General features: G+C 44.3%; 1 protein-coding gene across 1 annotated transcript in view; it reads left to right on the top strand.

The window, feature by feature from the left end:
- Fdx1 (Adrenodoxin-like protein 1, mitochondrial Ferredoxin 1) overlaps positions 1 to 3547 on the top strand; it is a 58871-nt gene extending 55324 nt beyond the window's left edge. The window contains exon 4 of the mRNA XM_025297756.1: positions 3389 to 3547. Within this exon, the coding sequence (XP_025153541.1) occupies positions 3389 to 3492 (104 nt within the window). The 3' untranslated portion in view covers positions 3493 to 3547. The remainder of the gene's footprint in view (positions 1 to 3388) is intronic.
- The last annotated feature ends 22146 nt before the right edge of the window (positions 3548 to 25693 follow it).

Genomic DNA, 25693 nt, shown 5'->3' with positions numbered 1-25693 from the left:
ACGAAAAAAAACCTCATGGACCGAATTTCCATCTGCGAATCGCTGCTGAATCGCAACAAAATCGACCCATTTCTGAAGCGGTTGGTCACTGCTGATGAAAAGTGGATTACTTACGACAATGTCAAGTGAAAACGGTCGAATCGCGGTGAGCCGGCGGAAACGGTAGCCAAGCCAGGATTGACGGCCAGGAAGGTTTTGCTGTGTGTTTGGTGGGATTCGCAGGGAATTATCTACTATGAGCTGCTCCCCTACGGCAAAACTCTTAACTCGGAACTGTACTATCAACAATTGGACCGTCTGAAGGAAGCAATCGCCCAGAAGCGGCCAGCTTTGGCCAATAGGAGAGGAATTGTGTTCCATCAGGACAACGCCAGGCCACACACATCGATAGTGACTCGCCAGAAACTCCGGGAGCTTGGTTGGGAGGTTCTTATGCATCCACCTTATAGTCCGGACCTGGCATTAAGTGATTACCATCTGTTCCTGTCCATGGCGAACAATTTTGCTGGTGAAAAATTCGCTTCAAGAGAGGCTTGTGAAAATCGACTGTCTCAATTTTTTACCAATAGGGACGAGGGCTTCTATGAGAGAGGCATAATGAAGTTACCTTCAAAATGGCAACAAGTTATCGAACAAAACGGCGCATATTTGACCTAAATCGGATCATTCTAACTATGGTAATTAAAGCCTTCAATTTCATGCAAAAATAATAAATTTCTTTTTACTACACCTGATATATACATCAATTTAATAGTAATTGAGAGTATTATACTTAGTATTAGGTATTAGTATTATACTTAGTATTAGGTTACATAATCTTATACTATATATATATATGTATTAATAGAAGTAATGTATATAAAGAAATTTATTCTATGTTCGGATTATCTAATGGATACATTAAATTCATAATTTCGAAAAAACTATCAATATGTTTGTCAAAATCGTATGCTTTTGAAATATAAATTCTGCAAGATAATGCATAAAATGATAATCTCGTATGCCATATCGAGGAATTTTTGCTCGCATATCTCTCCACAATCTTTCTATGTTCTGTGTATGAACACCAGTCTCTGGATTTACAAAATTTCTTGAATGATTTACTGTTCTATAAGTATAATTTTCATAATTACGCAAAATATCATATCCTCGCCACTGATCTGTATATATTATAGAACCAGGTGCAATATATTTTTTAATAACAGATAGCAGAGTATCAGCACGTCGATTCGGTACGAGTAAAATGAAATATTTTGGTATCACGTTCTATACTACCAAAAACCCACTGTCCTCTAATTATACGTCCTGTATTATATTTTCTTTTTCCTACTTTGACTTCATATATTTCTACAATTTTATTCACTCCACCAATTGGAATTTGTTTATCTTCAATCCATTGTTGAAGTAACTAGAGATAATTTAACAAATCAATGTAATATTATTCATTAACAAACACAAATAAATAAATAACAAGCAGTATATTACTTACTTCTCGACAAAAATTCGTCCAGTCAACAATACTATGTTGATCTATTTTCAACTCATTCATTAAAAATGACTGTTGTGATGGTTGCATCATTAGAAAATAGCCGATAAAACGACAAATTACAATCAAATCCATGTGCATTCTTGAAAACCATGTTCCGTGAAATATACTAATTTTGAAGTTGCACGTTATTCTTTGTCGTTTTCGACCTTTAGTAACTTTATAATATTTGTTTGTGCAATGTAATAAACGATTTTCAAGTGGATTATTTGCTTTTAATAATTTTTTACATCGCGGACACATTATCTCATTTCGAACGACCTTTTTTTCATGTAAGAAATTCCATAAACTGTCGAAATTATATGTCATATGTAAATATTCATGTAAATATATTTTGAAAATTTACGTAACTCTTGGATTTACTTAAGCGACCAACTAGTTGAACGACAAAAGAGCAACTGAGAGTAATAATACAGATAATACGAAACATACCAAGTAAGAATATATACAATAGAAATAATCAAAACAGAACAAGTTTCGTAGTGCGGTGAATATATTCATATATAGCGCGTGTATAGCACGTGCTCATTCCTTAAATATATACACGGTGTCGGAAAATTACATTCTATTTGTGAAATTTTTTTTGTTAATTATTTTTTAACAAACAACGGCTAAAACCTCTTGAATGTCACTCAGTAAAGTATCCTTGATAATATACAGGGTGTTTGAAAGCTTATCATGCAGATGAAAGTTGGAGATAGATTGGATGTAGCTGAGAAGAAAAGTCATATACCATAATGTCAAATTGGCAATAGTTACCGAGTTATTAATTAAAACATGTGAGCCAACGAGCGCGTAGAGAGCGGAGGACGGCCGCAGTAAGCACGTAGACATTTGATACAGGCGGAGTCAGCTAGTTGCGGTGTAGGCAAGCGCGCGCGGCAAGGAGCAACGTAAGCGACAAGAGGCGAACGCGCGCGACGAGGAGCGAGCGAGCGCGAACGACGAGGAGCGAGCGAGCTTTTTCCTTATGGCTCGCTCGCTCCTCATCGCGCTCGCTCGCCTCTTGTCGCTTGCGCTCGCTGACTCCATTTTTTTTTTTTTTCAAATTGAAGGGGAAGATTTGAACTTTATGACGATGCAAACGGCGTCCCCAAAAAAAATTGTCCACGTCCGTGCATTTCGTAAAACTTTGCAATTTTCAGTATACCAAACATGCCCTCAGATATCAGGGGTTACAGGGGTAGGGGTGCATCGCATGCAAAAAATGAAGACATATTAAAATAAAGTAGAGACTTCAAGTTTCATTTTGAAACAAAATTCATTAGTCTACAATAATTTTTTGCGAAGTAATCGCCAATCAAAGTTGGCCAATTTTCGGCAATAAATTATCTATGCCATAATTCTTTTGAGCAGTGTACATCTCGAATCTCACACAAAAAAGACGGACAACCTTCTTACCTGCGACTGCACCCATGTCCTTACAAATGTTTATAAACTAAATTTATACAAAAGTTTATTTTTTATATTCTTATGTTCTTTAAAACGATGTAAAACGACTTAATCTTTATTAAATTGTCGAATTGTTGAACGAATTATAAAACGACTTAATCTTAACTACCTTTCTATTCAAAATTTTTTCTCTAGTTTTTTCATAGAATCTGATGAAGCAGGGTGTGTGCTAGAATGTTATCACCAACTAGAGTTTTGATATTTCACAACTTTTATAGAAAACATCCTCTTTAAATGTGTTATTTTTGAGATATTAGACCTTGTATATGAGCGTTATTAATCTTATTGTTCTAATCTTACTTGGTTAGGCATCCCGCTGAGGGCGGGGGAGACAGAAGAAATTATATGTGCCATACATATAAAATAATCTTTATGTTTCTCTTTTTCTAGGTTGTCAAATAATCTTAACAAAGGAGTTAGATGGCATACAGCTGGAATTACCCAAAGCAACTAGAAATTTCTATGTAGATGGACATACCCCAACTTCACATTAAAGAAAACTGCTTTTTGTTATAATTAGTAAAATAATACATATGAATAGTTGTATTTTGGATTATTATTTATATATGTAAATAAATAACAAAAGTTATTTATTTGTATACATACGTCTTATTATATATGTATACAAATAAAAGTACACAAATATAGTATTTAGATCATATATAATATATCAGAAAACATGATAGCGTCTCGCATTAAGTATAAGAGACGCTGTTGCATCTGCTTTACATGAAGAGGAATGCCTTTCGGAAGATATTAAGTGTACAAATGAATAATCCAAATTATTTTAAGCAGTTATGAAATCAATTTTAAATTGAATAGATTTTTCCGCTCTTTTGTGATTATGCAATGTTGACATATAGCTATTAAAAAGAACATATAGTTTGGCGAAAGGCCCAACATAACCTTCAAAAGTATTCAGTTCAGTACAGTCGAAAGTGGCAATAGATAAGGTACATATCCGACACTGCATTCTTTACGAATTCCAACAAGGAAAAAATTCTGCAAGAGCGTGCGAATCGATTTGTTCCTTTCTCGGCGAAGGTGCTGTATCGTATGATGTGTGCGCATTTTGGTTTAAGCGGTTTAAAAGCGGTAATTTCAGTCTAATCGACAAACAATGCCCTGAAGGCCCTCGGAAGTGTGGTAATGATGATTTGGAACAACTGCTCGCTGAGAATTCGGCACAAACACAAAAAGAGCTTGCAAAACAGTTGGGAGTAACGCAGCAAACGATTTCTAAACACCTACATGAGATGGGAAAGATCCAGAAAGAAGGAAAATGGGTTCCGCATGAACTCACTGAAACCAACAAAAATCAACGAGTGGCAGCGTGCCTTTTTCTTCTCAATAAGCAGCGTCGAAAGTCTTTCTTGTGGAAAATCGTTACGGGCGATGATAAATGGATACTCTATGACAATCCGAAACGCAGAAAGTAATGGGTAAATCTCGGCGAATCAAAATAAGTCGCAAAACTCAATCGCTTCGGAAAGAAGGTTCTTCTCTGCATTTGGTGGGATATCAAGGGCGTGCTTTATTATGAGTTGTTGGAACCGGGTAAAACAGTTACTGCGAACTGCTACCAACGTCAATTAATCTGCTTGAGTCAAGAATTGGAACGATAACGCCCATATACTGGCAAAAGAGAACGTCCAGTGAAATTGTTGTATGACAACACCAGGCTACACATTGCTTCCAATACAAAAGACACCATAATGAGTCGTGGCTGGGACGTCTTGCAGCACCCGGCGTATTCACCAGACCGGCGTATTGCTCCATCCGATTATCACTTGTTCCGGTCGATGCAACACGCCTTGTCCGATATGCACTTCCAATCAGTGGATGAGATCCGAAAATGGCTTGACGGCCTTATCGTGTCCAAAGACGTAACATTTTTCCGATATGGAATTCATCAGCTGCCTGAAAGATGGCTTAAAGTTATAAAAAGCAACGGCGAATACTTTGATTGAACAATTTAATTTACTTTCTTTTAAAATAAACCTTGAATGTAGCTGAAAAAATTGGATTATTCATTTGTACACCTAATATATTGTTGTAGTTTTTAAATAAACTAAATTTATCGTAAGAAATAAATATCATAAAAAGTGAATTTTTCCGATTAAAATGAGACTAGAATGTGCATGTAGTTGGGCGTGTGCGTTTTTGTGTTCCTATGCGTGCACATATACAATGTGAGCCAAAAGTCTGAATACGTTCTGTCTGAATACAAACGTCTGAATACAAATATCTCTCAAATGCAATTTTGAAAGAAAAGTTTCAAGGGTTGTAAAGTTTAAAAAGATCCATTCAATCATAATATCTATTTGACTTTAGCTGGCGTTTTCAAAGTCAAATTAATATCAACTAGATTTATTGAAATAAAATCCTCTACCTTTACATTCTACGATATTTTGCACATCGACATCAAAAAGAGTCGACGCGATCGATTTGGTTCGCATAATGCTCATGTTTCTTCTCGATTTTACTAGGTGTGTCGGTAATTCCTTTCCGGTTTTTTCGCTAAAGAAAACACGTTATTTACAATGGATAGTTAAAATATATTTATTCAAAGTATTGGCCATTTGATTCTATACATTTTGCCCATCTCTCAGGCAATTTATGGATGCCATTCCAAAAGAACTGTTTCTCTTTTAAGCTAAACCATTCATCGAGCCATTTTTTAACTTCTTCGAAATCGGCGAAGTACTGCTCTGCAAGCGCGTGCCCCATCGATGCGAAAAGGTGGTAGTCGGATGGAGCCAGGTCTGGAGAGTACGGCGGGTGCGATAAAACTTTCCATCCAAGTGATTTCAACACTTCTTTGACTGGTTTTGCTGTATGAGACGGCGCGTTGTCATGCTGCAAAATCACCTTATCATGTCTTTGAGCGTATTGTGGACGTTTTTCGATCAATGCACAGTTCAAATTGATCATTTGTTGTTGGTAGCGATCAGTATTAACTGTTTCTCCAGGTTTCAACAGTTCATATTATACGACACCAACCTGGTCCCACCAGACACAGAGCATGGTCTTGCGACCAAAGCGATTTGGTCTTGCAGTCGATGGGCCGCCTTCGCCAGGTGATAACCATGATTTTTTTCGCTTGGGATTTTCGAAATAAATCCATTTTTCATCACCCGTTACTATTCGATGCAGAAATGACTTCCTTTCATACCTTTGAAGCAGCATTTCACTGACGATTTTTCGATTTTCCAATTGTCTGTCATTCAATTCATGTGGCACCCATCTTCCTATCTTTTGGATTTTTCCCATCGCTTGTAATCGTTCATAAATTGCTACTCGGCTCACATTCAACTTTTCTGCCAATTGTTTTTGAGTTTGTGTTGGGTCTTCATCCAATAACTCCTGCAATTCCGCATCTTCAAACGTTTTCGGCCTACCAGGATGTTTTTTGTCTTGAACGTTGAAATCACCACATTTGAATTGTCGAAACCACGTTTCACATGTTCTTATGGTTGGAGCATGCTCACCGTAAGTCTCTACTAGCAAACGATGACTTTCAGCGGCTTTTTTCTTTTGATTAAATAAGAAAAGTAATGCGTGCCGCAAATGCACGTTTTCAGGCACAAAACTCGACATTTTAAAAAAATTATAAATCTATAACGCTGTTATTTTGGCGGAACGTAACTTGTGTAGTTTTGAGGTTAATGTCAGTAGAATAAAATGACATATGTATCAAATCATAGCATTGCATACTTATGGCTAGTGACATGTGTTACAAAAACCGGAAAGTAATTACCGACATACCTGGTATGTAAAGTATTGACGTCACGCGTGGAAAATTTCGAAAATTCTAGACTCTACGGACTCGAGCCTCTGAGGCCCCTGCTCTTGCTTGAGTCGTGCGAGCGTATGCGAACATGTTCGAGCAGATAGGGTTAATTTCGAAAACAAAAATTACTTAGTGATTGTTAGAAGACGATACCTCTGGTCTATGTCTACTCGAATATTTTTACCTGTGTGTGTCCCCTTGCTTTCGAAAAGTTTACAACGGATTTTGTTACCGCGAACTGGAGATCACAGGGAAGAGAGAAGAGGTGGTGAGAAAGGAATATACAAAATCTTTATACAATAAATTCACATTTTATTCTTATACATTTTTCTTAATACAGGATTGAATCTGGTACATAGGGATATGATGATCTAGTGATTTACGCTTACATTGACAAAAGATTTTCTTATACATTCGTACAATTAACTGATCGTTTTGTTCGCAATCATTGGTAAACAAATTTTTAAAGGTATTGAGATTATAACCCCGACACATAAAGTAAAGAAAAACAACAATAATGACCACAAGTCGTCGATAAGAATCTCTGCAACTGAGAGATATTCTACCGGTAAGTGAATTTCTTCTAAGACGCAGAAGAAATCGTGAGTCCCAAGGCGGCATCCCGTAGCTGTCGAAGTATGTGGCTGCTCCATTCTGATCGATGTAGAATACGACCCAGTGCTATCCTGGACGGTCGTGATTGTCCGTATTAGCGACTACTACCGTCGATCTCGTCCACACCCTCGGTAGTCTGTCGGCTGGATAGACGTCTGTATATCTGGCATTGAGATGTTGCAGTGCATGTTGAATTTCGAACAAATTCATTTTATATAATTTCGTTTTACCTCTGGTAACGTGATTGTTATAGTCCTCGACGGTTCGACGGAATGCTCCAACTCAATATTTGTCTCGTTTTTGTCTTCTTCAGTCGATGACTCTTCACTGCCCGATTTGTAGGAATAGCTATTTTCACTGTCTTCCTAGTCAATTTTGGAGGACAAGCACTGGGTTACATAGACGTTGTCACGTTTCCTGATGTTGATTTGGCTTTGTTCGTTGTACCAGTGTTTCAATTTGTATGCGTTGCGTACTGCACAGTGATGTCTGTGTCTTCTAAATGCATGGAATGAGCAAGCTTCTACACGTTCGCTGGATGAAAGAACACTGGACATCGGCGAGATATTCTCCAGATTATACACGTTTCGCGTTAACAAATTTTGCAAGTAGCTCACTTTTTCCTTGCCCTTTGTCATGAAGTCGCGAATATGACTCGTAATTTCACGCAAGCGCGGATAAAAATATTTCAGATTGCTCTCCCCGTCGTACCACTTGATTCCATGATAATTCTGTGAAAGCCAATTATTTATCCGTCTTGATTTTTCGTTCAATTCCGCAAATGAATACTCTGAAGCTAAATCCAATGTCCGACAAATGCCTCATTAATACCGACAATAGCCACCTCCTTGAGCACATAGACATCATTGCTATTGCGGAAACATTGCACTTCAATAATCACATCCATGTTCCCTCTGTATTCGCAATTCTGCTTCCCCCGAAACTGTACTCTTCACACCTCGAAGTCGACTGGGCTCTTTTCTCAAAACTTTTACTCAGGAGGAGAATGATGTTGAAAATCTTTACACTGGAAGGGGAATGAAGTCGAAAAGAAAAGTGGAAGACTCGTTTTAACCGCTATAATCTATAATGACTTGACGAGAAGAATCTATTAAGTTGTTCGGAAAGTTCGTTTCAAATTTCGCGCGCTCCACATTTCTATGTAATCAGTAAGAACGAGGACGCTCTAAACGATTTTATGTTTGTCAACAAACATTCCCGAATCTATGAGCCCGCTAAGGAAACTTCGCAGATCTTCCTAAGTGCAACTACGAGGGCGGTCCGATAAGTACTTAGCCTCACCGCCCGATGGCGCCACTATCGCAAGAGAAATTTACTATCGTGTAGTACATTCTCGTAGACGGCTACTGTCGAAATTTCAGCCGAATCGGACTCGTAGTTTTGTTTTGACCGCGTGTGGAAGCGGGCGTGTCCGCGGATTTTAGAAAAATGGAAAAAGAGCAATATCGGTCAGTGATTCGATTCTTGTTTTTGGAAGGGAAATCGCGCAGCGAAATCAAAGAGCGCTTGGATGCTGTGTACGGTGACTCTTCTCCTTCGATGGCGACCGTCAAAAATTGGTTTAACGAGTTTCAACGTGGTCGCACGTCGGTTTTTGATGAGCCACGTCCAGGTGTCCCGAAAACGGCTACCACGGAGGATAACATGACAAAAATCCACGATCTTGTATTGGCAGACCGCCGATTGAAGGTGCGCGAGATAGCTGAGACAGTAGGCATCTCAAGAGACCGCGTGGGTCATATCCTGCATGAAATTTTGGACATGAGAAAGCTGTCGGCGCGATGGGTGCCGCGTTTGCTCACTCCGGACAACAAGCGCAACCGTGAGACCACTTCAGAGCAGTGTTTGACGCTGTTTAAGCGCAATCCGAAGGAGTTTCTGCGTCGTTTCGTGGCCGTCGACGAAACATGGATCCACTGGTACACACCAGAGACCAAGGAACAGTCGAAACAGTGGACTTCACCCGGCGAACGTGCTCCGAAGAAGGCGAAGACTGTCCTATCGGCCGGAAAGGTGATGGCCACCGTTTTCTGGGATTCACAAGGTGTGATCTACATCGACTACCTGGAGAAGGGCAAAACAGTCACAGGGCTGTACTATGCCGAATTATTGGGCCGATTCGACGCCGAATTGCAGAAAAAACGGCCCCTTTTGGCGAAGAAAAGTGCTCTTCCACCATGACAACGCACCGGCTCACACCTCCGCCCTCGCCACGGTCAAATTGGTCGAATTGGGCTACGAACTGCTGCCACATCCACCGTATTCTCCAGATTTGGTCCCGTGCGACTTCTTTTTGTTTCCAAACTTGAAAAAGTCACTCGCCGGGCAGAAATTTGAGTCGAATAAGGAGGTCATCGCCGCTACGGAGGTCTACTTTGCAGACCTCGAGAAAACGAATTTTTCAGACGGGTTAAAGAAGTTGGAGTATCGCTGGGTCAAGTGTATCGAGCTAAAAGGAGACTATGTTGAGAAATAAATCGCCACTTTTCCAAAATTTTCGTTTTTCTTTTGTAGGCTAAGTACTTATCGGACCACCCTCATATTCGTCAGAAATCAGTTTGAAAAATGGAGAACCAAAAAGTCCATTTTCGTCATGTGATGCTATATTGCTTTAAACGTGGCTTCACGGCTTCGCAGACCCTGAATGAGATGTTCTCAGTATATGGAGATGCCTGCGTCACTCACCAGACAGTTCGAAAATGGTATCGAAGATTCGAAGCTGGCGATTTCGACATGGAACATCAAGCTCGCTCAGGCCGGCCTCAGGAAGTTGATGAAACGCTTCTTATGGATCTCGTGCACCAAAATCCTCGAGTGACAGTTAGAGAACTCGCCGACACTCTGCACAAGTTTGTTTCCACCGTGCATGACCATCTGAAGAAGCTAGGATTCTCAAGTCGACTATGTGGGTGCCACACGAAATGAATAAACGGCAGTTGCTGGAACGTGTGAACGTCTACGATATGCTGTTTCAACGGCACCAAAAAGAACCGTTCTTGAAGAGGATCATAACAGGCGATGAAAGTTGGATCCTATACAATTATGTTAGCCGCAAGAGGTCGTGGGGAACCAGCGGCGCGTCTACGCAAACAGTGGCCAAGCCGGGGCTTCACGCGAAAAAGGCTCTTCTGAGTATCTGGTGGGATTTTAAGGGCGTGGTATATTATGAGCTTCTTCAACCAAACGAAACCATCAACGCGGCGAAGTACAGCCTTCAACTGGATGAACTGAAGACTGCCATCGCACGGAAGCGCCCTGAATTGGCCAACAGGCGTGGAATTGTTTTCCATCATGATAACGCCAGACCTCACGTCGCAATGTCTATCCGTAGGAAACTGTTAGACTTCGAATGGGACGTTCTTCCTCATCCTCCATATTCTCCCGATCTTGCCCCATCTGACTACTATCTATTTCTTTCTTTAAAAAATTTTCTTCGGGACAAGAAATTCGAGTCTTTGAAAGTCCTCAAAAGTCATCTTGATAAATTCTTCGCCAATAAGAAATCTTTATTTTGGAGTAAAGGCATTATGCAGCTTCCTGAAAGATGAGCCAAGGTCGTTGAACAAAACGGTACATATTTGCTTCAATAAAGTTCCTCTTTGTGTAAAATATTGCGCTCTTAATTTATTTCAAAAATTTGAAACGAACTTTCCGAACAACCTAATATTTCCAGCACACTCAAATTCAGCGTAAACTAAGCAGTTAATCATTGTTGTGAGAGCTTTTTCAAATCGCACTTCCATTCGCAAACTACCGTGTTTCACAAGGTTCCATTGGCCAGTGCAATTAGCTGATAGATTAGGAGTGAGATCGAAAGCGAAAAGAGTATAACCAGCAGGATAATCTTCTCTGGATATAGAATTAGTTTTGTTCAGAAAGTTGTTCAGAAAGAATGCCCGTTCCCGAGAAAAGGGTGTGATACGTCTCGGCGAAGAGCATCTCGTTACCAGAGAATTTTGGCTGTAACGGCCTGCTAAGGATTTGAGTACCATCGACATACAACGAAAAGAATTTTATTCTATAATGCTGGAAATTGAACAGATTTAAATGCCGGGCACCGTTAAATGCTTTGTTATCAACAAAATCGATAATTATACGCTTCGGTATTTGTCCAAGAATGACGTTGTCCAGTGTTTCTCCAACAACGCCACTTTGAATCGTGAATTATTTAACTTCGACTCTCGTGAGCGGATATTTAGCAGTAGTCCTGGTCAACATTTTCGTATGAGCGAGTAATATGTCAGGGTTTATTCTAGCTCTTCTGATGAGTAGTGTAGCATCTAAAATGCGTATCCGTGACATAGTATTTTCCTCCATAAGACAAGGAATCTTTCGAATGAACAAGCCTCATATGCACTTCGACATTATTGATCAAAAATTTATCTTGATTGAACACGTCGCAGTGAAGATGACCTACGAGATCCAGCGTTCGCCCTCCTTGTACAAAAGCGGTTCGTTTGTTGAGTCCGTGATTGCATTGTGTCGCTCTAGTAGAGCGTCCATGTTCTCTGCCGTATCGCTGTACCACAGGCACGAAGCCAAGTGGGAGGTTTTTACTGGTGAAGCATAATTTAATAATGCCTCGATGTAAGCGCGGTAAGCGTAAGCATTGTCTGGAGGAGACACGAGCTTTTGGTTGAAATATACGTCGATTTGATTGAACATTGAATGCAGTATATGGTTTACTCGGCCTACTTTTGCGGCGGCGGCTCCTGCTCCGGTTTCCGTTTCTACTCGTATGCATAGTGACAGCATGATGTGAGCAAGATCTGTGTATTCTTCTCCATGTCCGGATACGACGAATTCAACGGGTGCGTCGTCCGTGAGAGAAGACACGGGTTTGTAGTGAATTCATTGTGAACTCTCAATACTGGTTTGTGTAGGCGACAGGGTGAAGAGATCGAGTTCACTCTTTAAACATTCGCAGGAATGTGTATGAAGAAAGGACATGCTTCGACATGCGTTGTTTAGGAAAAAATGTCTGACACGGTACGCTTCTTGATGATAACTCCCCGATGTTTAGCAAGTCCTCTCCCGCTTTTCTTCACTGAACGCTTCTTCGCCGGTTTCTTCGCTAGCTTCTTACTCAATTTTTTCCCCTGTACGTTTCTTCACTTTCCTCTTACTTGATTTAGAAGCGTTGACGACGTTTGGGCGCAGATGATTTGCCGCTGTATCCGCTTAGCGTGATGAAAGGAAACAGCTTTTCCGATTTTTACAGGAGCTTTATATCCAAACCCCTCCATCAGTTTGTTAATGTGTTCTTCCGCTCTTCTTTTGAGATTTGAGCCTGATTCCTTGAGGCGCGTTTTAATAGCTGCTTTCAGTGGCTTGTTATTCTCCACGTCATCGAATATATTAATCCCTGCGCATAGAGCTTCTTTTCCAACGACACGCGCACCACTGGCCAGATCAAATAACACACACCTGAACAGACCACTGAGAAAACTACCGATACCATAACCACGCTGATACTATAATCCTACAAAAACTCGCGGAATTCCACCGCCGCGACTTCCCCCGGATTGTGCTTCGTAATACTCTAAATAATGTGCCATATCGTGCTAATCACGACGTCTAAATTGTAATGTAACTGTCAACATCCCAAATTTAAATGGTATTCTTTTGCCAACCTGATCTTTTATATTTATTGCGATCCTACGGAAACATTAATCGCAATGGAATATAATTCGGAGGCGAAAAATGCTTCACCATGTTACGTCCGTAGGCATATTTACCACCGCTGTATTCGACGGGGACCACACGGAGAAGAGGAGAATACACGTCTCCCGTTATATAGGACTCATAAATGTCGCAATAAACAAAGAATTTATGCCCCGCACCACACTAACTGGTTCGTCGGACATAAGTTCACGTTTTGACGTGATGAAAGAGTAAAACTTTCCTTCTCCAACTTTCTAGGGACTCGCATTACGGTCAGTATTGGGATGGTATGCTAATGTCCCTGCATAATTTTTGGCAAGTTGAGATGTATGAATTCCTTGTTCGGTCTATACATATCGAAGCCGAGCATACGAGCCACTTTGTCGGTAAACTTCACGAAATGAAGACTATTGCATTTTTTAATATCACATGTGCAGTACACCATTACTTTACCACCATAATGAGGATCCTGGCGCCAGGCAATGTGTTTTGAGTAATGAGCTAGCGTTGTTTAAAGCCTGTAACAGTTTGCTCACCGTGGCGTAAACATCGGAGATTACCCAGCAAACAATTTGGAAGCAAACTGTCACCAAATTGGCATCAAATTTGTACAAATTTGCTGACAAATCCGGTGCCATCTGTGTCCTCAATAGGATCGGAATTTGTTAGCAAAGCATGTATACATACTCTGATGCCAAATTGGGGCCAAATAATGAGCAAGGCTGGCTGAAATTCCACGGCAAATTGGCGCCAAATTCCGAGCAAGGCTTGCGGACAAAACACCATACCAAATTATCACCAAATACCGAGCAAAGTTTGGTGACAATACTCCACAGCAAATTGTCGCCAAATACCGAGTAAAGCTTGGCGATAAAACTCTACAGCAAATTGACGCCAAATACCGAGCAAAACTTGGCGACAAAACCTTATAGCAAATTGATGTCAAATACCGAGCAAAGCTTAGTGACAAAATTCCACAGCAAATTGGCGCCAAATATCGAGCAGATTCTGCTTACTCATTTATTACGCCCCTCCCACTTGAGCCAAGTAGTTAGACTCAAGTAAAGCGAGGAATACAGACTTTGGCCAAGCATATAATGTACAATGCAAAAGCAAATGAATTTATTAGAATCATTCATTGTTTACGTACAGCTGGAAATGACATCTGATAATGCATTTGCTTGTCAATTATACATTATGCACGAATCTGCATTCCCCGCTTAATTATTAAGTAAAATCAAATACATTAATAAATTTTTATTAATATTTTACAAATTTATTATATTTCATGATTTATTATTATTATTGTAACAATTTTTTAAAATTTGTTACAATGTCGAAAATAATTAAAGTATAAGGCTAATATTATATTTGTCGCACGATAATCTTTTCGAATACGTTGATTGGTTAACAAACAGAATATTTCTAGGATTGCTCCGTGTACGCCAATCAATGTATTAGAAGTACAAATAAGTTTCCGCCGTTTTCTATCAAAAATTAGGAATTTATTGTGAAAGAACAGTACATTATGCTTTATTCAAAGTATTGTCCATCACTAGCCACTACTTTTTCCCATCTTTCTGGCAGCATTCGGATACCACGTCGAAAGAACTCTTCATCTTTTGAGACTATCCACGAATCGACCCAATTTTTAGTATCTTCATATGATGTAAAGCGCTACTTAGACAGGCCATGTACCACAGACCGGAACAAGTGATAATCGGAAGGGGCAATGTCTGGTGAATACGGCGGGTGGGGCAGGACTTCCCAATTAAGTGTTTCCAAATAGGTTTTGACCGGTTTTGCAACATGTGGCCGAGCGTTGTCATGTAGGAGAATAATTTTGTCGTGTCTGGAGTAGTAATGGGCGCGTTTTCTCTTGAGTGCTCGACTCAATCTCATTAATTGTGTTCGATAGAGAGCTCCAGTAACGGTTTCGCTCGGTTTGAGCAACTCATAATACACGACACCAAGCTGATCCCACCAAATACACAGCATGAGTTTTTTTCCATGAATATTCGGTTTGGCTGTTGATGTTGAAGCATGGCCAGGTGATCCCCATGATTTTCTCTTCTTTGGGTTATCGTAGTGGATCCATTTTTCATCACCAGTGACTATACGATGCAAAAAACCCTTTCTTTTATGCCTGGCAAGCAGCATTTCACACATGCAAAATCGGCGTTCAACGTCTCTTGGCTTCAGTTCATATGGAACCCAATTTCCTTGTTTTTGAATCATTCCCAACAATTTTAAATGATGTGAAATTGCTTGTTGAGTCACTTCTAATGTAAGTGCAAGTTCTTCTTGCGTTTGGTACGAATCTTCCTCCAATAATGCTTCCAATTCCGTGTCTTCGTACACTTTCGGCCTTCCACTACGTTCTTTGTCTTCCACGTCAAACTCACCGTTTTTAAACTTTTGAAACCACTCACGACAACTTCTCTTACTTAAAGTAGTCTCACCATATGCTTCTACAAGCAATCGATGCGCCTCAGCTGCAGATTTCTTCAAATTAAAGAAGTAAATCAAAAGTTCCCGCAAATGACGCTTATTCGGCACAAAACTTGACATTTTCGCACGAAAAAAACTATATGATGCTGATACGGAGTCACTAATACTTCAAAGTTATGTTGTTACCAGATGTCCAAACTTATGATATTACGTTTTATATCTGACAATTTCAACATAACCTTCTGGTGGGGCCATCTTTTGTCAAACGGCGGAAACTTATTTGTACTCCTAATATCCGAAAAGTTTGTCATATGACACATGTATTAGGTGTACAAATGAATAATCCAAATTATTTTAAAGAGTTATGAAATCAATTTTAAATTGAATAGATTTTTCCGCTCTTTTGTAATTATGTAATGTTGACATATAGCTGTTAAAAAGAACATATAGTTTGGCGATAGGCCCAATATAACCTTCAAAAGTATTCAGTTCAGTACAGTTGTAACGGCCGAACTCCGCGGTTCGGTCGTCGCTACGCATTTTGCGCGGATAAGGCTCGTCGGAGTCCGGGTTCGAAGAGGAGGAAAGCAGCGAGACACTTGAGAATCGAAATATAAATAACTTAGATTTATTCTATGCTGACTTATGTACAAGAGTTCGGCCCCGAAGGCGCTGTCGCGGGTCGCGTCTGTTAGGCGCGTCGGTACGGTACGGTGCGGTGCGGTGTGCGGTACATGCGCGTGCACGGACGGATAGGCCGCGCGGGACTATGCTGGGCCTATTGCGCGACGCGTGTAGACGGTAACGATGGTAATGGCGCGGTGATCGGTCTCGCTTCGCGACGTTGGGCGTCTTGGACAATTATCGCCCAATACTCGGCTCGCAATCGCTCGCGTAAAGATGGTCGCCGGACCGGAGATTTTGACTCTCGGTCCAACGCACGCACGCGAGTCGCGGAATACGCGCAATGATTTCGTCCGTCGGGGCCGAGGACTCTCGACGGAGAAGGCGTACGCACCTTCCCTTTTCCCTACGTTCGCGGAGGAAAGAGACCAAGTGCTGCGGACACTCAGCGGAGACGGCGGACGCATCGTCTCGGATTCTTGGTCGCTAGACGGATCGCCTAGAGGCTGAATACGCTCAGCGGAGTTCGTCGACGGACGAACCCCTGACTCAAGGCGGCGGGTAAGGATTAGACAGTCGAGTACGCTCGACTGAGCACGCGCACACACGAGCCCAGGACGACGGGAGACGGCCAAGTATCGAGCACGCTCGATCGAGACTGCGAACGCACAATCCCGTTTGCTTAGTCGCCGGTCGGGTAGTCGGAAAGCGGAAGGCAGAGCGAAACGGTCCAGATCTTCTAGCTATCGGCATAGAGCGTCTAACTAGAACGGCGGTACGGATCGGTCTGGTGCTCAGGAGCTCGAACGCCGCCGTTTTATAGTCGTATTCGCTACGATTGATACGACGATGATCGAGCGGCGCGCCTATCAGCGCAAGGCACGGCGACGACGCGATCGCGGCCGCGCGCGCTAGCGGCGCACGATCGTTTCGATCGAATAGGGTGGCGCAAAGCGCCGTTCTTCGGCCCGACAGGTGGTCGGTCGGCTAATACGCTGGGCGCGTGCGTGAATGTGTGCGCGCGTGTGCGTGCGCGTGCATGTGCACCCTCCTCTCTCTCTTTCTCTCTCTCTCGATCTCCTGTGACCGTGGGTGTTGTCTTTGTCATCCGTGCAGTCTTCGTCCTTATCCTCATTCCATGCATCTGTAAATTTAGAAATTTTTAATATTTTTTAATATATATGACGGACGCGATTAACAGATGAGATTAAATAAAATACAGGGAACGGAAATGAAAAATGAAGAACATACAACTTTACTACCAGTAATCAGTGAGAATTGATCCCTGCTGTAAATGCTTTGCAACATTTCTCTCTTACATTACCCTATTTCTGTATTATTTCATGACTGTAGGTATTTTTCAGTGATATTCAATGTATACATATTAAAGAACATACCGTGAAATGTATTGAAAATTATAGAAAACTGTATTGGCTGTACATTGGCTGCGTTCAGAAGAACAAAATGATCAGTGAACGCTTAGTGATTTTCGCTCCTGATTGGCACATATTTCTGGACCTATGAAAAATCTAAAAGAATGCTCCAGTCACAGACAAAATAATCACTAATCGCTCACTGATCACTCTGCTGAACGCAGCCATTAACGAAATAATATTGAAATTGCGTCATATGTGAGGAAGAAATTCAGCTAAATATTTCCAGCAGATGTATCACTCCTCACTGTTCAGATACCACACAATATTTACAAGATATTTTAAAAACATAGATGTTGGATATATTATAAATGTTCTAATGTCTAAGATTTTCAACTATAGAAAAAATTATGATAAATATCTAAAAATATTTATGATATTTTTTTTTTTTTTTTTTTTTTTATAATATTTTAATATTTATTATAATATTTCTATATATACTATGTATATTATATCTTTATGCCTGAAAATGTCAGACATTAGAATATTTACGAAATATTCAACATCTATATTTTCACAATATCTTGTAAATATTGCGTGTTTCTTCAACAGTACTACATATCTTATGTCGGGTTTTGCTGGTCCTCCTCCTCTTCCTCGTCTGCACGCTCGTCGCTTCATAAGTCGCGCTGTATCCTTGGGCCGGCTGCCGTTCTACGTTGATTACGTCCTCTGTAGCAGTGTCGTTCCTTCGCTGTCCGAAGAGCGTCCCGCATCTGTACTTGGAACTCGGAACGTTGAAGCTTCTGAAAGTGCCGGCTTCGGCATGCAGTATCTGAAAACCATAATATATCTTTATATCTTTATATCATTACAACAGTTGCATGCTACTACACCTGACACCTCCGTATATAACGATGACCGTACTCAGCTCAAAAAATAACTCAGTGTGCACTTTGTGCCTATTGTCCGTGTTTGGAATATTTCTTTACATTCTTGACAAATGTACGGAAATATGTCAATCAAGATGGATAGCGCTCACTGAGTTGCTTTTTCCGCTGAATATGTCCAAGCACGTCGTCATGACTCAGCAAACTTGATCTGTGTAGAGAGGAAGACACAGCACACGCAAAGTAACAATTATATCTCTGCTTAAAATGTTTGATAGCAAATGTGTAATTGGATATAATAGAAACGGACGGAATGTCTATGTTAATTTACATGATTTCATGATAAGTCATATAAATTATGATTTCATGATGTCATTTCATGATAATTTTGTTACTAAGCTTTGCTCGGTATTTGACGTCAATTTGCTGCAAGGTTTTGTCGCCAAACTTTGCTCGGTATTTGGCATCAATTTGCTGTGGAATATTGTCGCCAAACTTTGTTCGGTATTTGGTGACAATTTGGTGTGGTGTTTTATCCGCAAGCCTTGCTGGAAACTTGGCGCCAAAGTTTGCTCGTCAAGTGGCGTACCCAAGTTGTGCTCAATGGTTGACGCCAATTTGCTGTGAATTTTTGGTAGCAAGCGTTACGTGTTACTTGGCGTCAATTTGGTATCATGTTATGTGCGCAAACTTTACATAAATGCTACCAATTTGTGGACATTCTTTGATAAAACAAGGTTTATTCCAAGTTTGTACTAAATTTTTGCCAACATCTTGTAAGCAAATCTTTGGCTTTATTTAGCAGAACAGATTTGGCTATCTGGGTATGTGGGTAACCTCAAATTTGGGTAGATAGTCGTCATCTTTTATGATGACTGTTTTGACGCTTTTGGTATTAATATTTTCACGCGGCAATGAAATGAATATGAGTTCTGTATCTTCCTCGGGACGCACGTATAAAAAACTAAAGGGGAATTGAATTTCGGCAAGCGCAACTTCCCATAAGCCAGTCAGCTTCACTTCTTGAGGCAATTCCGTAATAAATGAAGTAGTTGTATTTTCTGGATAGTGTCGCGTGCTACTATTGCTCGGTAGTATCATGAGAAACTGGTTTTCCTCCATCATGGTTTGGAAGCAACTTTATGTTCGAAGCAGCTATCCAGGAATTGAATTTAGGGGGTAATCTCGCCAGCTAACGAAAAATTCCTTATTAGCTCCTCATCCCCGGCGTCGTATCACCTTATTCACGATAAATTCTTCTTGTAAGTTTTTGTTTACCCTGGATAGCTCTTGCTCGTAGAATATCCCATTGATCACTTCACCTGACAGATTACTCAATTCGTACACGAGGATTTCGCCATTCGAGAATACAGTGAATACGAAATATTTCTTCCGTCCAGTTCGCCTCATATCCTTTCTCAAAGACTCCTTTCGCTCTACTGACTCGCACTAGTGTACCCACTTTGTATTTAACTCCTAGACTATGATTTTTTCGATCGATGAGTTTATTGAGATGATGGTATCGCTGCTGCATATGTTCACGAGCGATGCGTGCGTTTTCCAATGTGACGCTTACGGGTTCCATTTTAATGGTGAAATGTCGAGTGTGGTTGTAAGCGTGCACGATGCCTTGCAAAACATTTATGTAGCGATGTGTATTTTTGTGTGTAAAATAGCACCTTAAGTGTTGTTCTTTGGGTGTTCTGTTGAAGCGCTCGATCACCGCTGCTTTGGCATCAGGATTTCGCGAAAACATATGTTCTTTTCCTTCAGAAATTTTTGAAATGCTTAATCGATGAATTCTTTACCCTTGTCACTCTGCAACCACACCGGTACTCTGCTTCTTGAGAGCACGTGACGAAAAGCTTCCGTTACACTGGTCGAAGACTTGCTTCGTATTGGTTCTACCCAGACAAATTTGCTAAACACACCGATGATTGTCAACAAGTAACAATAGCCCTTATTGTAATTTCGGAGATTAGCGAGTTTGACCATATCAACGTCCCATAGATCGTCGATATTTGTGATGTTGTAATGCAAACGTGGAAATTTATGCCGTGTCGGTTGATGAAGTGTGTATGCATCCTGCGACTGAAGCCAACGAATAATCTCTTTACGTGTGCCAGGTTCTGCTGCTCGCGAAAGAATTTTTATCATAGAGTATCCCGCATAGTGTGCAGGATCGTAGTAGAATTTTGCGAGGTCAGTCATTCCAGTGTGTTCCAATTGATCAAACGTCTTTTATTCGCTGATTTAGAAGCATTGTCGTCCACTCGCGTTTTATGCCTATATTGATTGTAAGTTATAAATGTCGCGTGTAAACACGCTCTGTGTCGCGTTCTTTAGCGAGAAACGTGTCTCCGATAGTACGTTTGCACGTTCGTCCTTTCGCTAGTAGAAGTCGATGTGCATAGCTGTTAGCCGCCGAAGAAGTTATACTTAATTCTAACGCGTTCCAATCTATCACGCGCCTTTTATTTGTTGGTTTAGAAGTGTCACCGCTCATTCGCATTTTATTTCTATTCTCATTGGTTGTTACAAACAGAGCCCGTCCATGCTCGTGATCCTTTTCCTCAAGCGACGTCTGGGCAATCTTACGTTTAGACCAAAGCTGGTCGTTAGGTGACGGGAGTGGGATGCTGCTACCTCTCGGAAGAGTTTCTCTCAATCTCGCGGAAAGATCATTTTCTTCCGTGACTTCTTCCAGTAGTTCTCGATTTCCTACAAATTCCGGAGGAGTACCCACTTCACGCAAAAGGCGTGTAAACTGTACTCTCGCTACTGCTCTGCTGGTTTTTCGTTCATGAGCCGCGTCGTTCAAGAGGTCGATGATGTTCGATCCTCTCAGAATTCTATTATCTATAGTCACGACTCTTTTTTCCTTTTTATAACAGTGGGGAAATCTATCATGGATACCCCCGCCCCTTGGGAGGGGCACGAGGTTTATGCCAGATTCCTACCGGCTAAAACCCCACCGGGGTGTTTCTTTCGGACCGTGGTGGGGGGAGTCAGGGGAACTTCTCCCGTATTCTCTCCCCAACACCCCGGCTCCAGGGCTCATACTAGGAGCCTCCCACCTATGTACCGCGCCCTCTCCCACAAAGGGAGTCGGGGGCGCGGTCCCCGGCCGGTTGTCCGGCCGGGTTGCCCTTCTGGTTTCACTTACTGAAGAAAAGGAATACCCACCCTCCACGCCCCCTTGTTCATCAAGGGGGCGGAGGAGTGGAGCCCAGCCCCAACCAGACTTCCACTCCCCCTTCGCCTACCCCTACCGACGTCTTGGGGGAGGCGGGTGAGCTTTATGCACCCGTTACCCCCTCCCCCCACGCGTCCGAAGGCGGGCCCGAGGCAGCCGAGGAGGCGGCTTCCGGCAAGCCGGTGGCCGCACCTCCTCGGCCGGCGCCATCTCGGGCCCGCTGCCCGTACCGGAGGAGCGCCGGCGTCGTCGCCGCCGCTTCCTGCAGCGGATACCAGGGCGGCGCTTCCACTCGGCGGTCTCCTTCCGTGACATCACGTCGCGGTAGAAGGAGGCCGCCGCCCCTCATGCCTCCTCGCTCCCGCACATAGCGTTAACCATGCGCGGGAACGAGAGGTCCTCCATGCGGCACTTCACCACCCGGGGCCAGGACACGGCGCTGCTGGCTCCATGCAGTGCATGTCATCAGCGTATGGTGCGCCGTATCCACAGGCTCCGGGCAGTGATGACAATCGGTGAACCATGAAAGAAGGAAGGCGTACTAGGTGGTGACGGGACGCCGTGCGTTCGGGACCTGCATCTTATTTTCGTTCCGAAGAGAGAAAAATATCGAGAGCGCGGTAGTCGCTAAACCGGGAATCGAACCCGGGTCTTTCGCTTGCCGGGCGACTGCTCTAGACCACTGAGCTACCTGACGCTCCACGCTCACGACACTCTCCCCTCCCTAGATAACGTTAAGAGCTGTCGTTCGGAAGCGACATCTCTAGTGCTATCCCGAGTGCACGGCAACTACAGAGAGAGGCATTGTTACTTGTACCTAGTGGTACAAGCTGGTGGTCTCTCAAAGTCAAAGGTTGCTATCCTTTAAGACCTGCTGTCCATGTATGCCGGCCTCCACCGTTGCCCCTCCTTACCCGGTGCAAGTCATATAAATAAGCCCCAGGGTCGACGCCATATTTTGGTTACCCCCGGGCGCTTGGACACGTTTTTGCAACGCGCCGAAGGGGGATCCACCATGATAGAAAGAGGGCGTACTAAGTGGCGACGGGACGCCGTGCGTTCGGGACCTGCATCTTATTTTCGTTCCGAAGAGAGAAAAATATCAAGAGCGCGGTAGTCGCTAGACCGGGAATCGAATCTGTGTCTTTCGCTTGCCGGGCGACTGCTCTAGACCACTGAGCTACCTGACGCTCCACGCTCACGACATTCTCCTCCCCTTAGATAACATTAAGAGATGTCGTTCGGAAGCGACATCTCTAGTGCTATAATTGAATCCCCAAGCCGAGGGCTGAGTCTCAACAGATCGCAACGTGGTAACTGCTTTACCGAGTACAACACCCCGCCAGGTACCTAAGTCGTCTACAGACGATTCCGAGTCTCGACATCGAACTTGCGAAACCTATGATCGACCGCTAGACTCCGTGCCATCATACGGTGAGATCCCGACTACGGGCGATGGGGCCATGCAGCAAACCGGGCTCGTGCGACGACCGGCCCTTGGACCTGTCCAAGTCCTGGTCCCGTCAGGACCTGCGCCAGATGGAAGGTGATTCCCCGTCCCCTCCTGTCCGCTACTTCGGCAGACAGGAGCAGACGGCTTCGGCCGTTCGGAGACCGGGTCCTCGGGGATCGGCTAATATGGTCCGTTCCAGTATCCGGGTTCTAACCTGTGACTTCAGGGCCGCCAGGCCCCTGACCGTTGGTCCCTCCTTTCCCTCGCGGAGCTCCTTGACTCTCCAGTAGAGGGTATATCTCCTGAGCCAGGAACTCCACGAGGAGTGAGCCGGCCAGGGTGATCGCCGCCATGTACGACATGGTGCTGTACCCCCGAATCGCCCTCGCTACCACTGCTTGCATAGCCTGCCGCAGCAGACATTTGCTGCTGCGGCTGGCTAGGAGCTGGGGCGCCCATATGGGCACCCCATAGAGGGTGATCGAGAGCACGACACCAACGTACAGGCGACGAGCCCTCCATCCTGGGCTCCCCTGGGTCCTCATCAAGTTGGCCAGAGCCAAACCTGTTTTGCGGATCCGGGGGACCAGATACCTGAAGTGCGGCCCGAAATCCCAACGGCTGTCCAACGTCAGGCCTAGATATTTAATTGTCGGCGCGACATAGACAGGGACTCCATCCACCAGGACCTGTGACTTCAGCGGCGCCGCATGGCTGCCGTCGTGGAAAAAGACGGCCTCCGTCTTCTGGAGCGTTACCTTCAGTTCCAGGCCCTTGATGGTGCCCACTACCGATTGAAGCGCCGCTTCCGCGAGGAGGCAGGCCTCCTTCCATGTCTCCCTCCGGCTACCACTAAGGTGTCATCTGCGTAGCAGATGACGTGGCAGCCAGGGGGAAGGTGAGGGCGAAGCACCCTATCGAACGCGATGTCCCATAGCAGGGGGCCGAGAACCGACTCCTGTGGGACATCCCGTTCCATTGTGCGCCGGCCCTGGACCTCGCCTCTCCCCGAGTAGGCGAGGTCCCTGTCCTCGAAGTAGGCCGCGAGGATGCGCCGGAGATAGATGGGCACCCCGTGATATTCGAGGGCCCGTCCAATCTCCGGCCAGGGTAGGGTGTTGAACGCGTTCGTGATGTCTAATGACACTGCAGTCAACACCCCGGTCCCCTCTTCCACGACCGTGCGGGTCAGGTCCCGGACGTACTGGATTGCATCCAGTGTGGAACGGCCGGCCCTGAACCCATATTGTCGGTCGTGGAGATTCGACCCCTCCGAGGACAAATGCTGGACGAGGCGATCGGCAACGATGCGTTCCAGCATCTTGCCCGTCTCGTCCAGCAGGCATATCGGCCTATAGGCCGACGCACCTCCGGGTGCTTTGCTCTCCTTCGTGAGGAGGATCAATTTGCCCCTCCTCCACTCTGGGGGGAAGAGCCCCTCTCTGAAGCACCCATTGAGCACTTCCCACGTGGCCGCGGATGAGTTCCTTTCGCCGAAAGCGAAAATCTAGGCGCGGCCAGGAATACCGTCGGGGCCAGGGGCCTTGCCCTTGGCGCCGAGCTTCCTCCTAGCCTTGGTGAACTCCTTTGGAGTAACCTCCAGGCCCTCGTTCAAGTCCCCGTCCCCTCGTTCGGGGACGGGGAGGAAGGGGCCCATCCACCCTCGAGAAGAGGGTGTCTAGAAGCTCCTCGAGGGCCTGGTGGTCCAAAGGCTCCGTTGGTGGGGGCGCCCACGGACGAATCTTTCCGACTATTCGTTTATAAGGGCGTTCCCACGGATCGTCGTCCAGGGAGTCCACCAATTGCTCCCAGGCTTTCTTTTTCCTCTCGGTAATGGCAGCCTTGAGGGCTTCCCTCGTTTGGATGTAGCCCCCTCTCGCCCTTGCGACATCCCCGTCTCGTCGCCGGGGCATAAGTCCGTCTGGCCTGGACGGAGGCTTTTCTTATTTGGTCACGCAAAGGAAATCCTCATGGATACCTTCGCCCCTTGGGGAGGGCGGGGGTTGTGTCGGACTTCTATTGACTAAAACCCCTGCGGGGGTTCTACCGCTCGGTCCGTGGTGGGGGGAGCTAGGGGAATTACGCCTGCATTCCCTCCCCGACACCCCGGCCCCAGGGCTCTCATGGAGCCCCACGCCTAAGTACCGCGCCCCTCCCAGACTGGGAGTCAAGGCCGGTTGACCGGCCGGGTTGGCCTTTCGGTGCTAATTAGGAAAGATAGGATACCCGCTCTCTCTCCTAGCCCCGGACTTCCCCCTTCCCTACTGGATGGGTAGGGAGGCAGGGGTGCGAGCCTCTGCCCCAACCGTTCCTCGCTCCCCTTCTCCCTGCCATCACCGACGCCCGGGGTGGGCGAGAGGGCTTACACCCTCTCCCACTCACCCCCATCGGTACGTCGAAGGCGTGCCCGAGGCGGCCGAAGAGGTGGCCTCCGACTAGCTGGTGGCCTCTCCACCTCGGCCGGCACCACCTCAGGCTCGTTTCCCACCCCTGGGAAGCGGGAGCGCCGCCTCCTCCGTCGCTCCTTGCGACGGACTCCTAGGCGGCGCTCCCGCTCGGCGGCCTCCTTGCGGAACATCTCGTCCCGGCAAAAAGAGGCCGCCGCTCCCCAAACA

Source organism: Harpegnathos saltator, unplaced genomic scaffold, assembly GCF_003227715.2.
Source record: "Harpegnathos saltator strain DR-91 unplaced genomic scaffold, Hsal_v8.6 scaffold188, whole genome shotgun sequence".
NCBI classification, from domain to species: Eukaryota; Metazoa; Arthropoda; class Insecta; order Hymenoptera; family Formicidae; genus Harpegnathos; species Harpegnathos saltator.
This window is presented reverse-complemented; position numbering and strand designations above follow the sequence as displayed.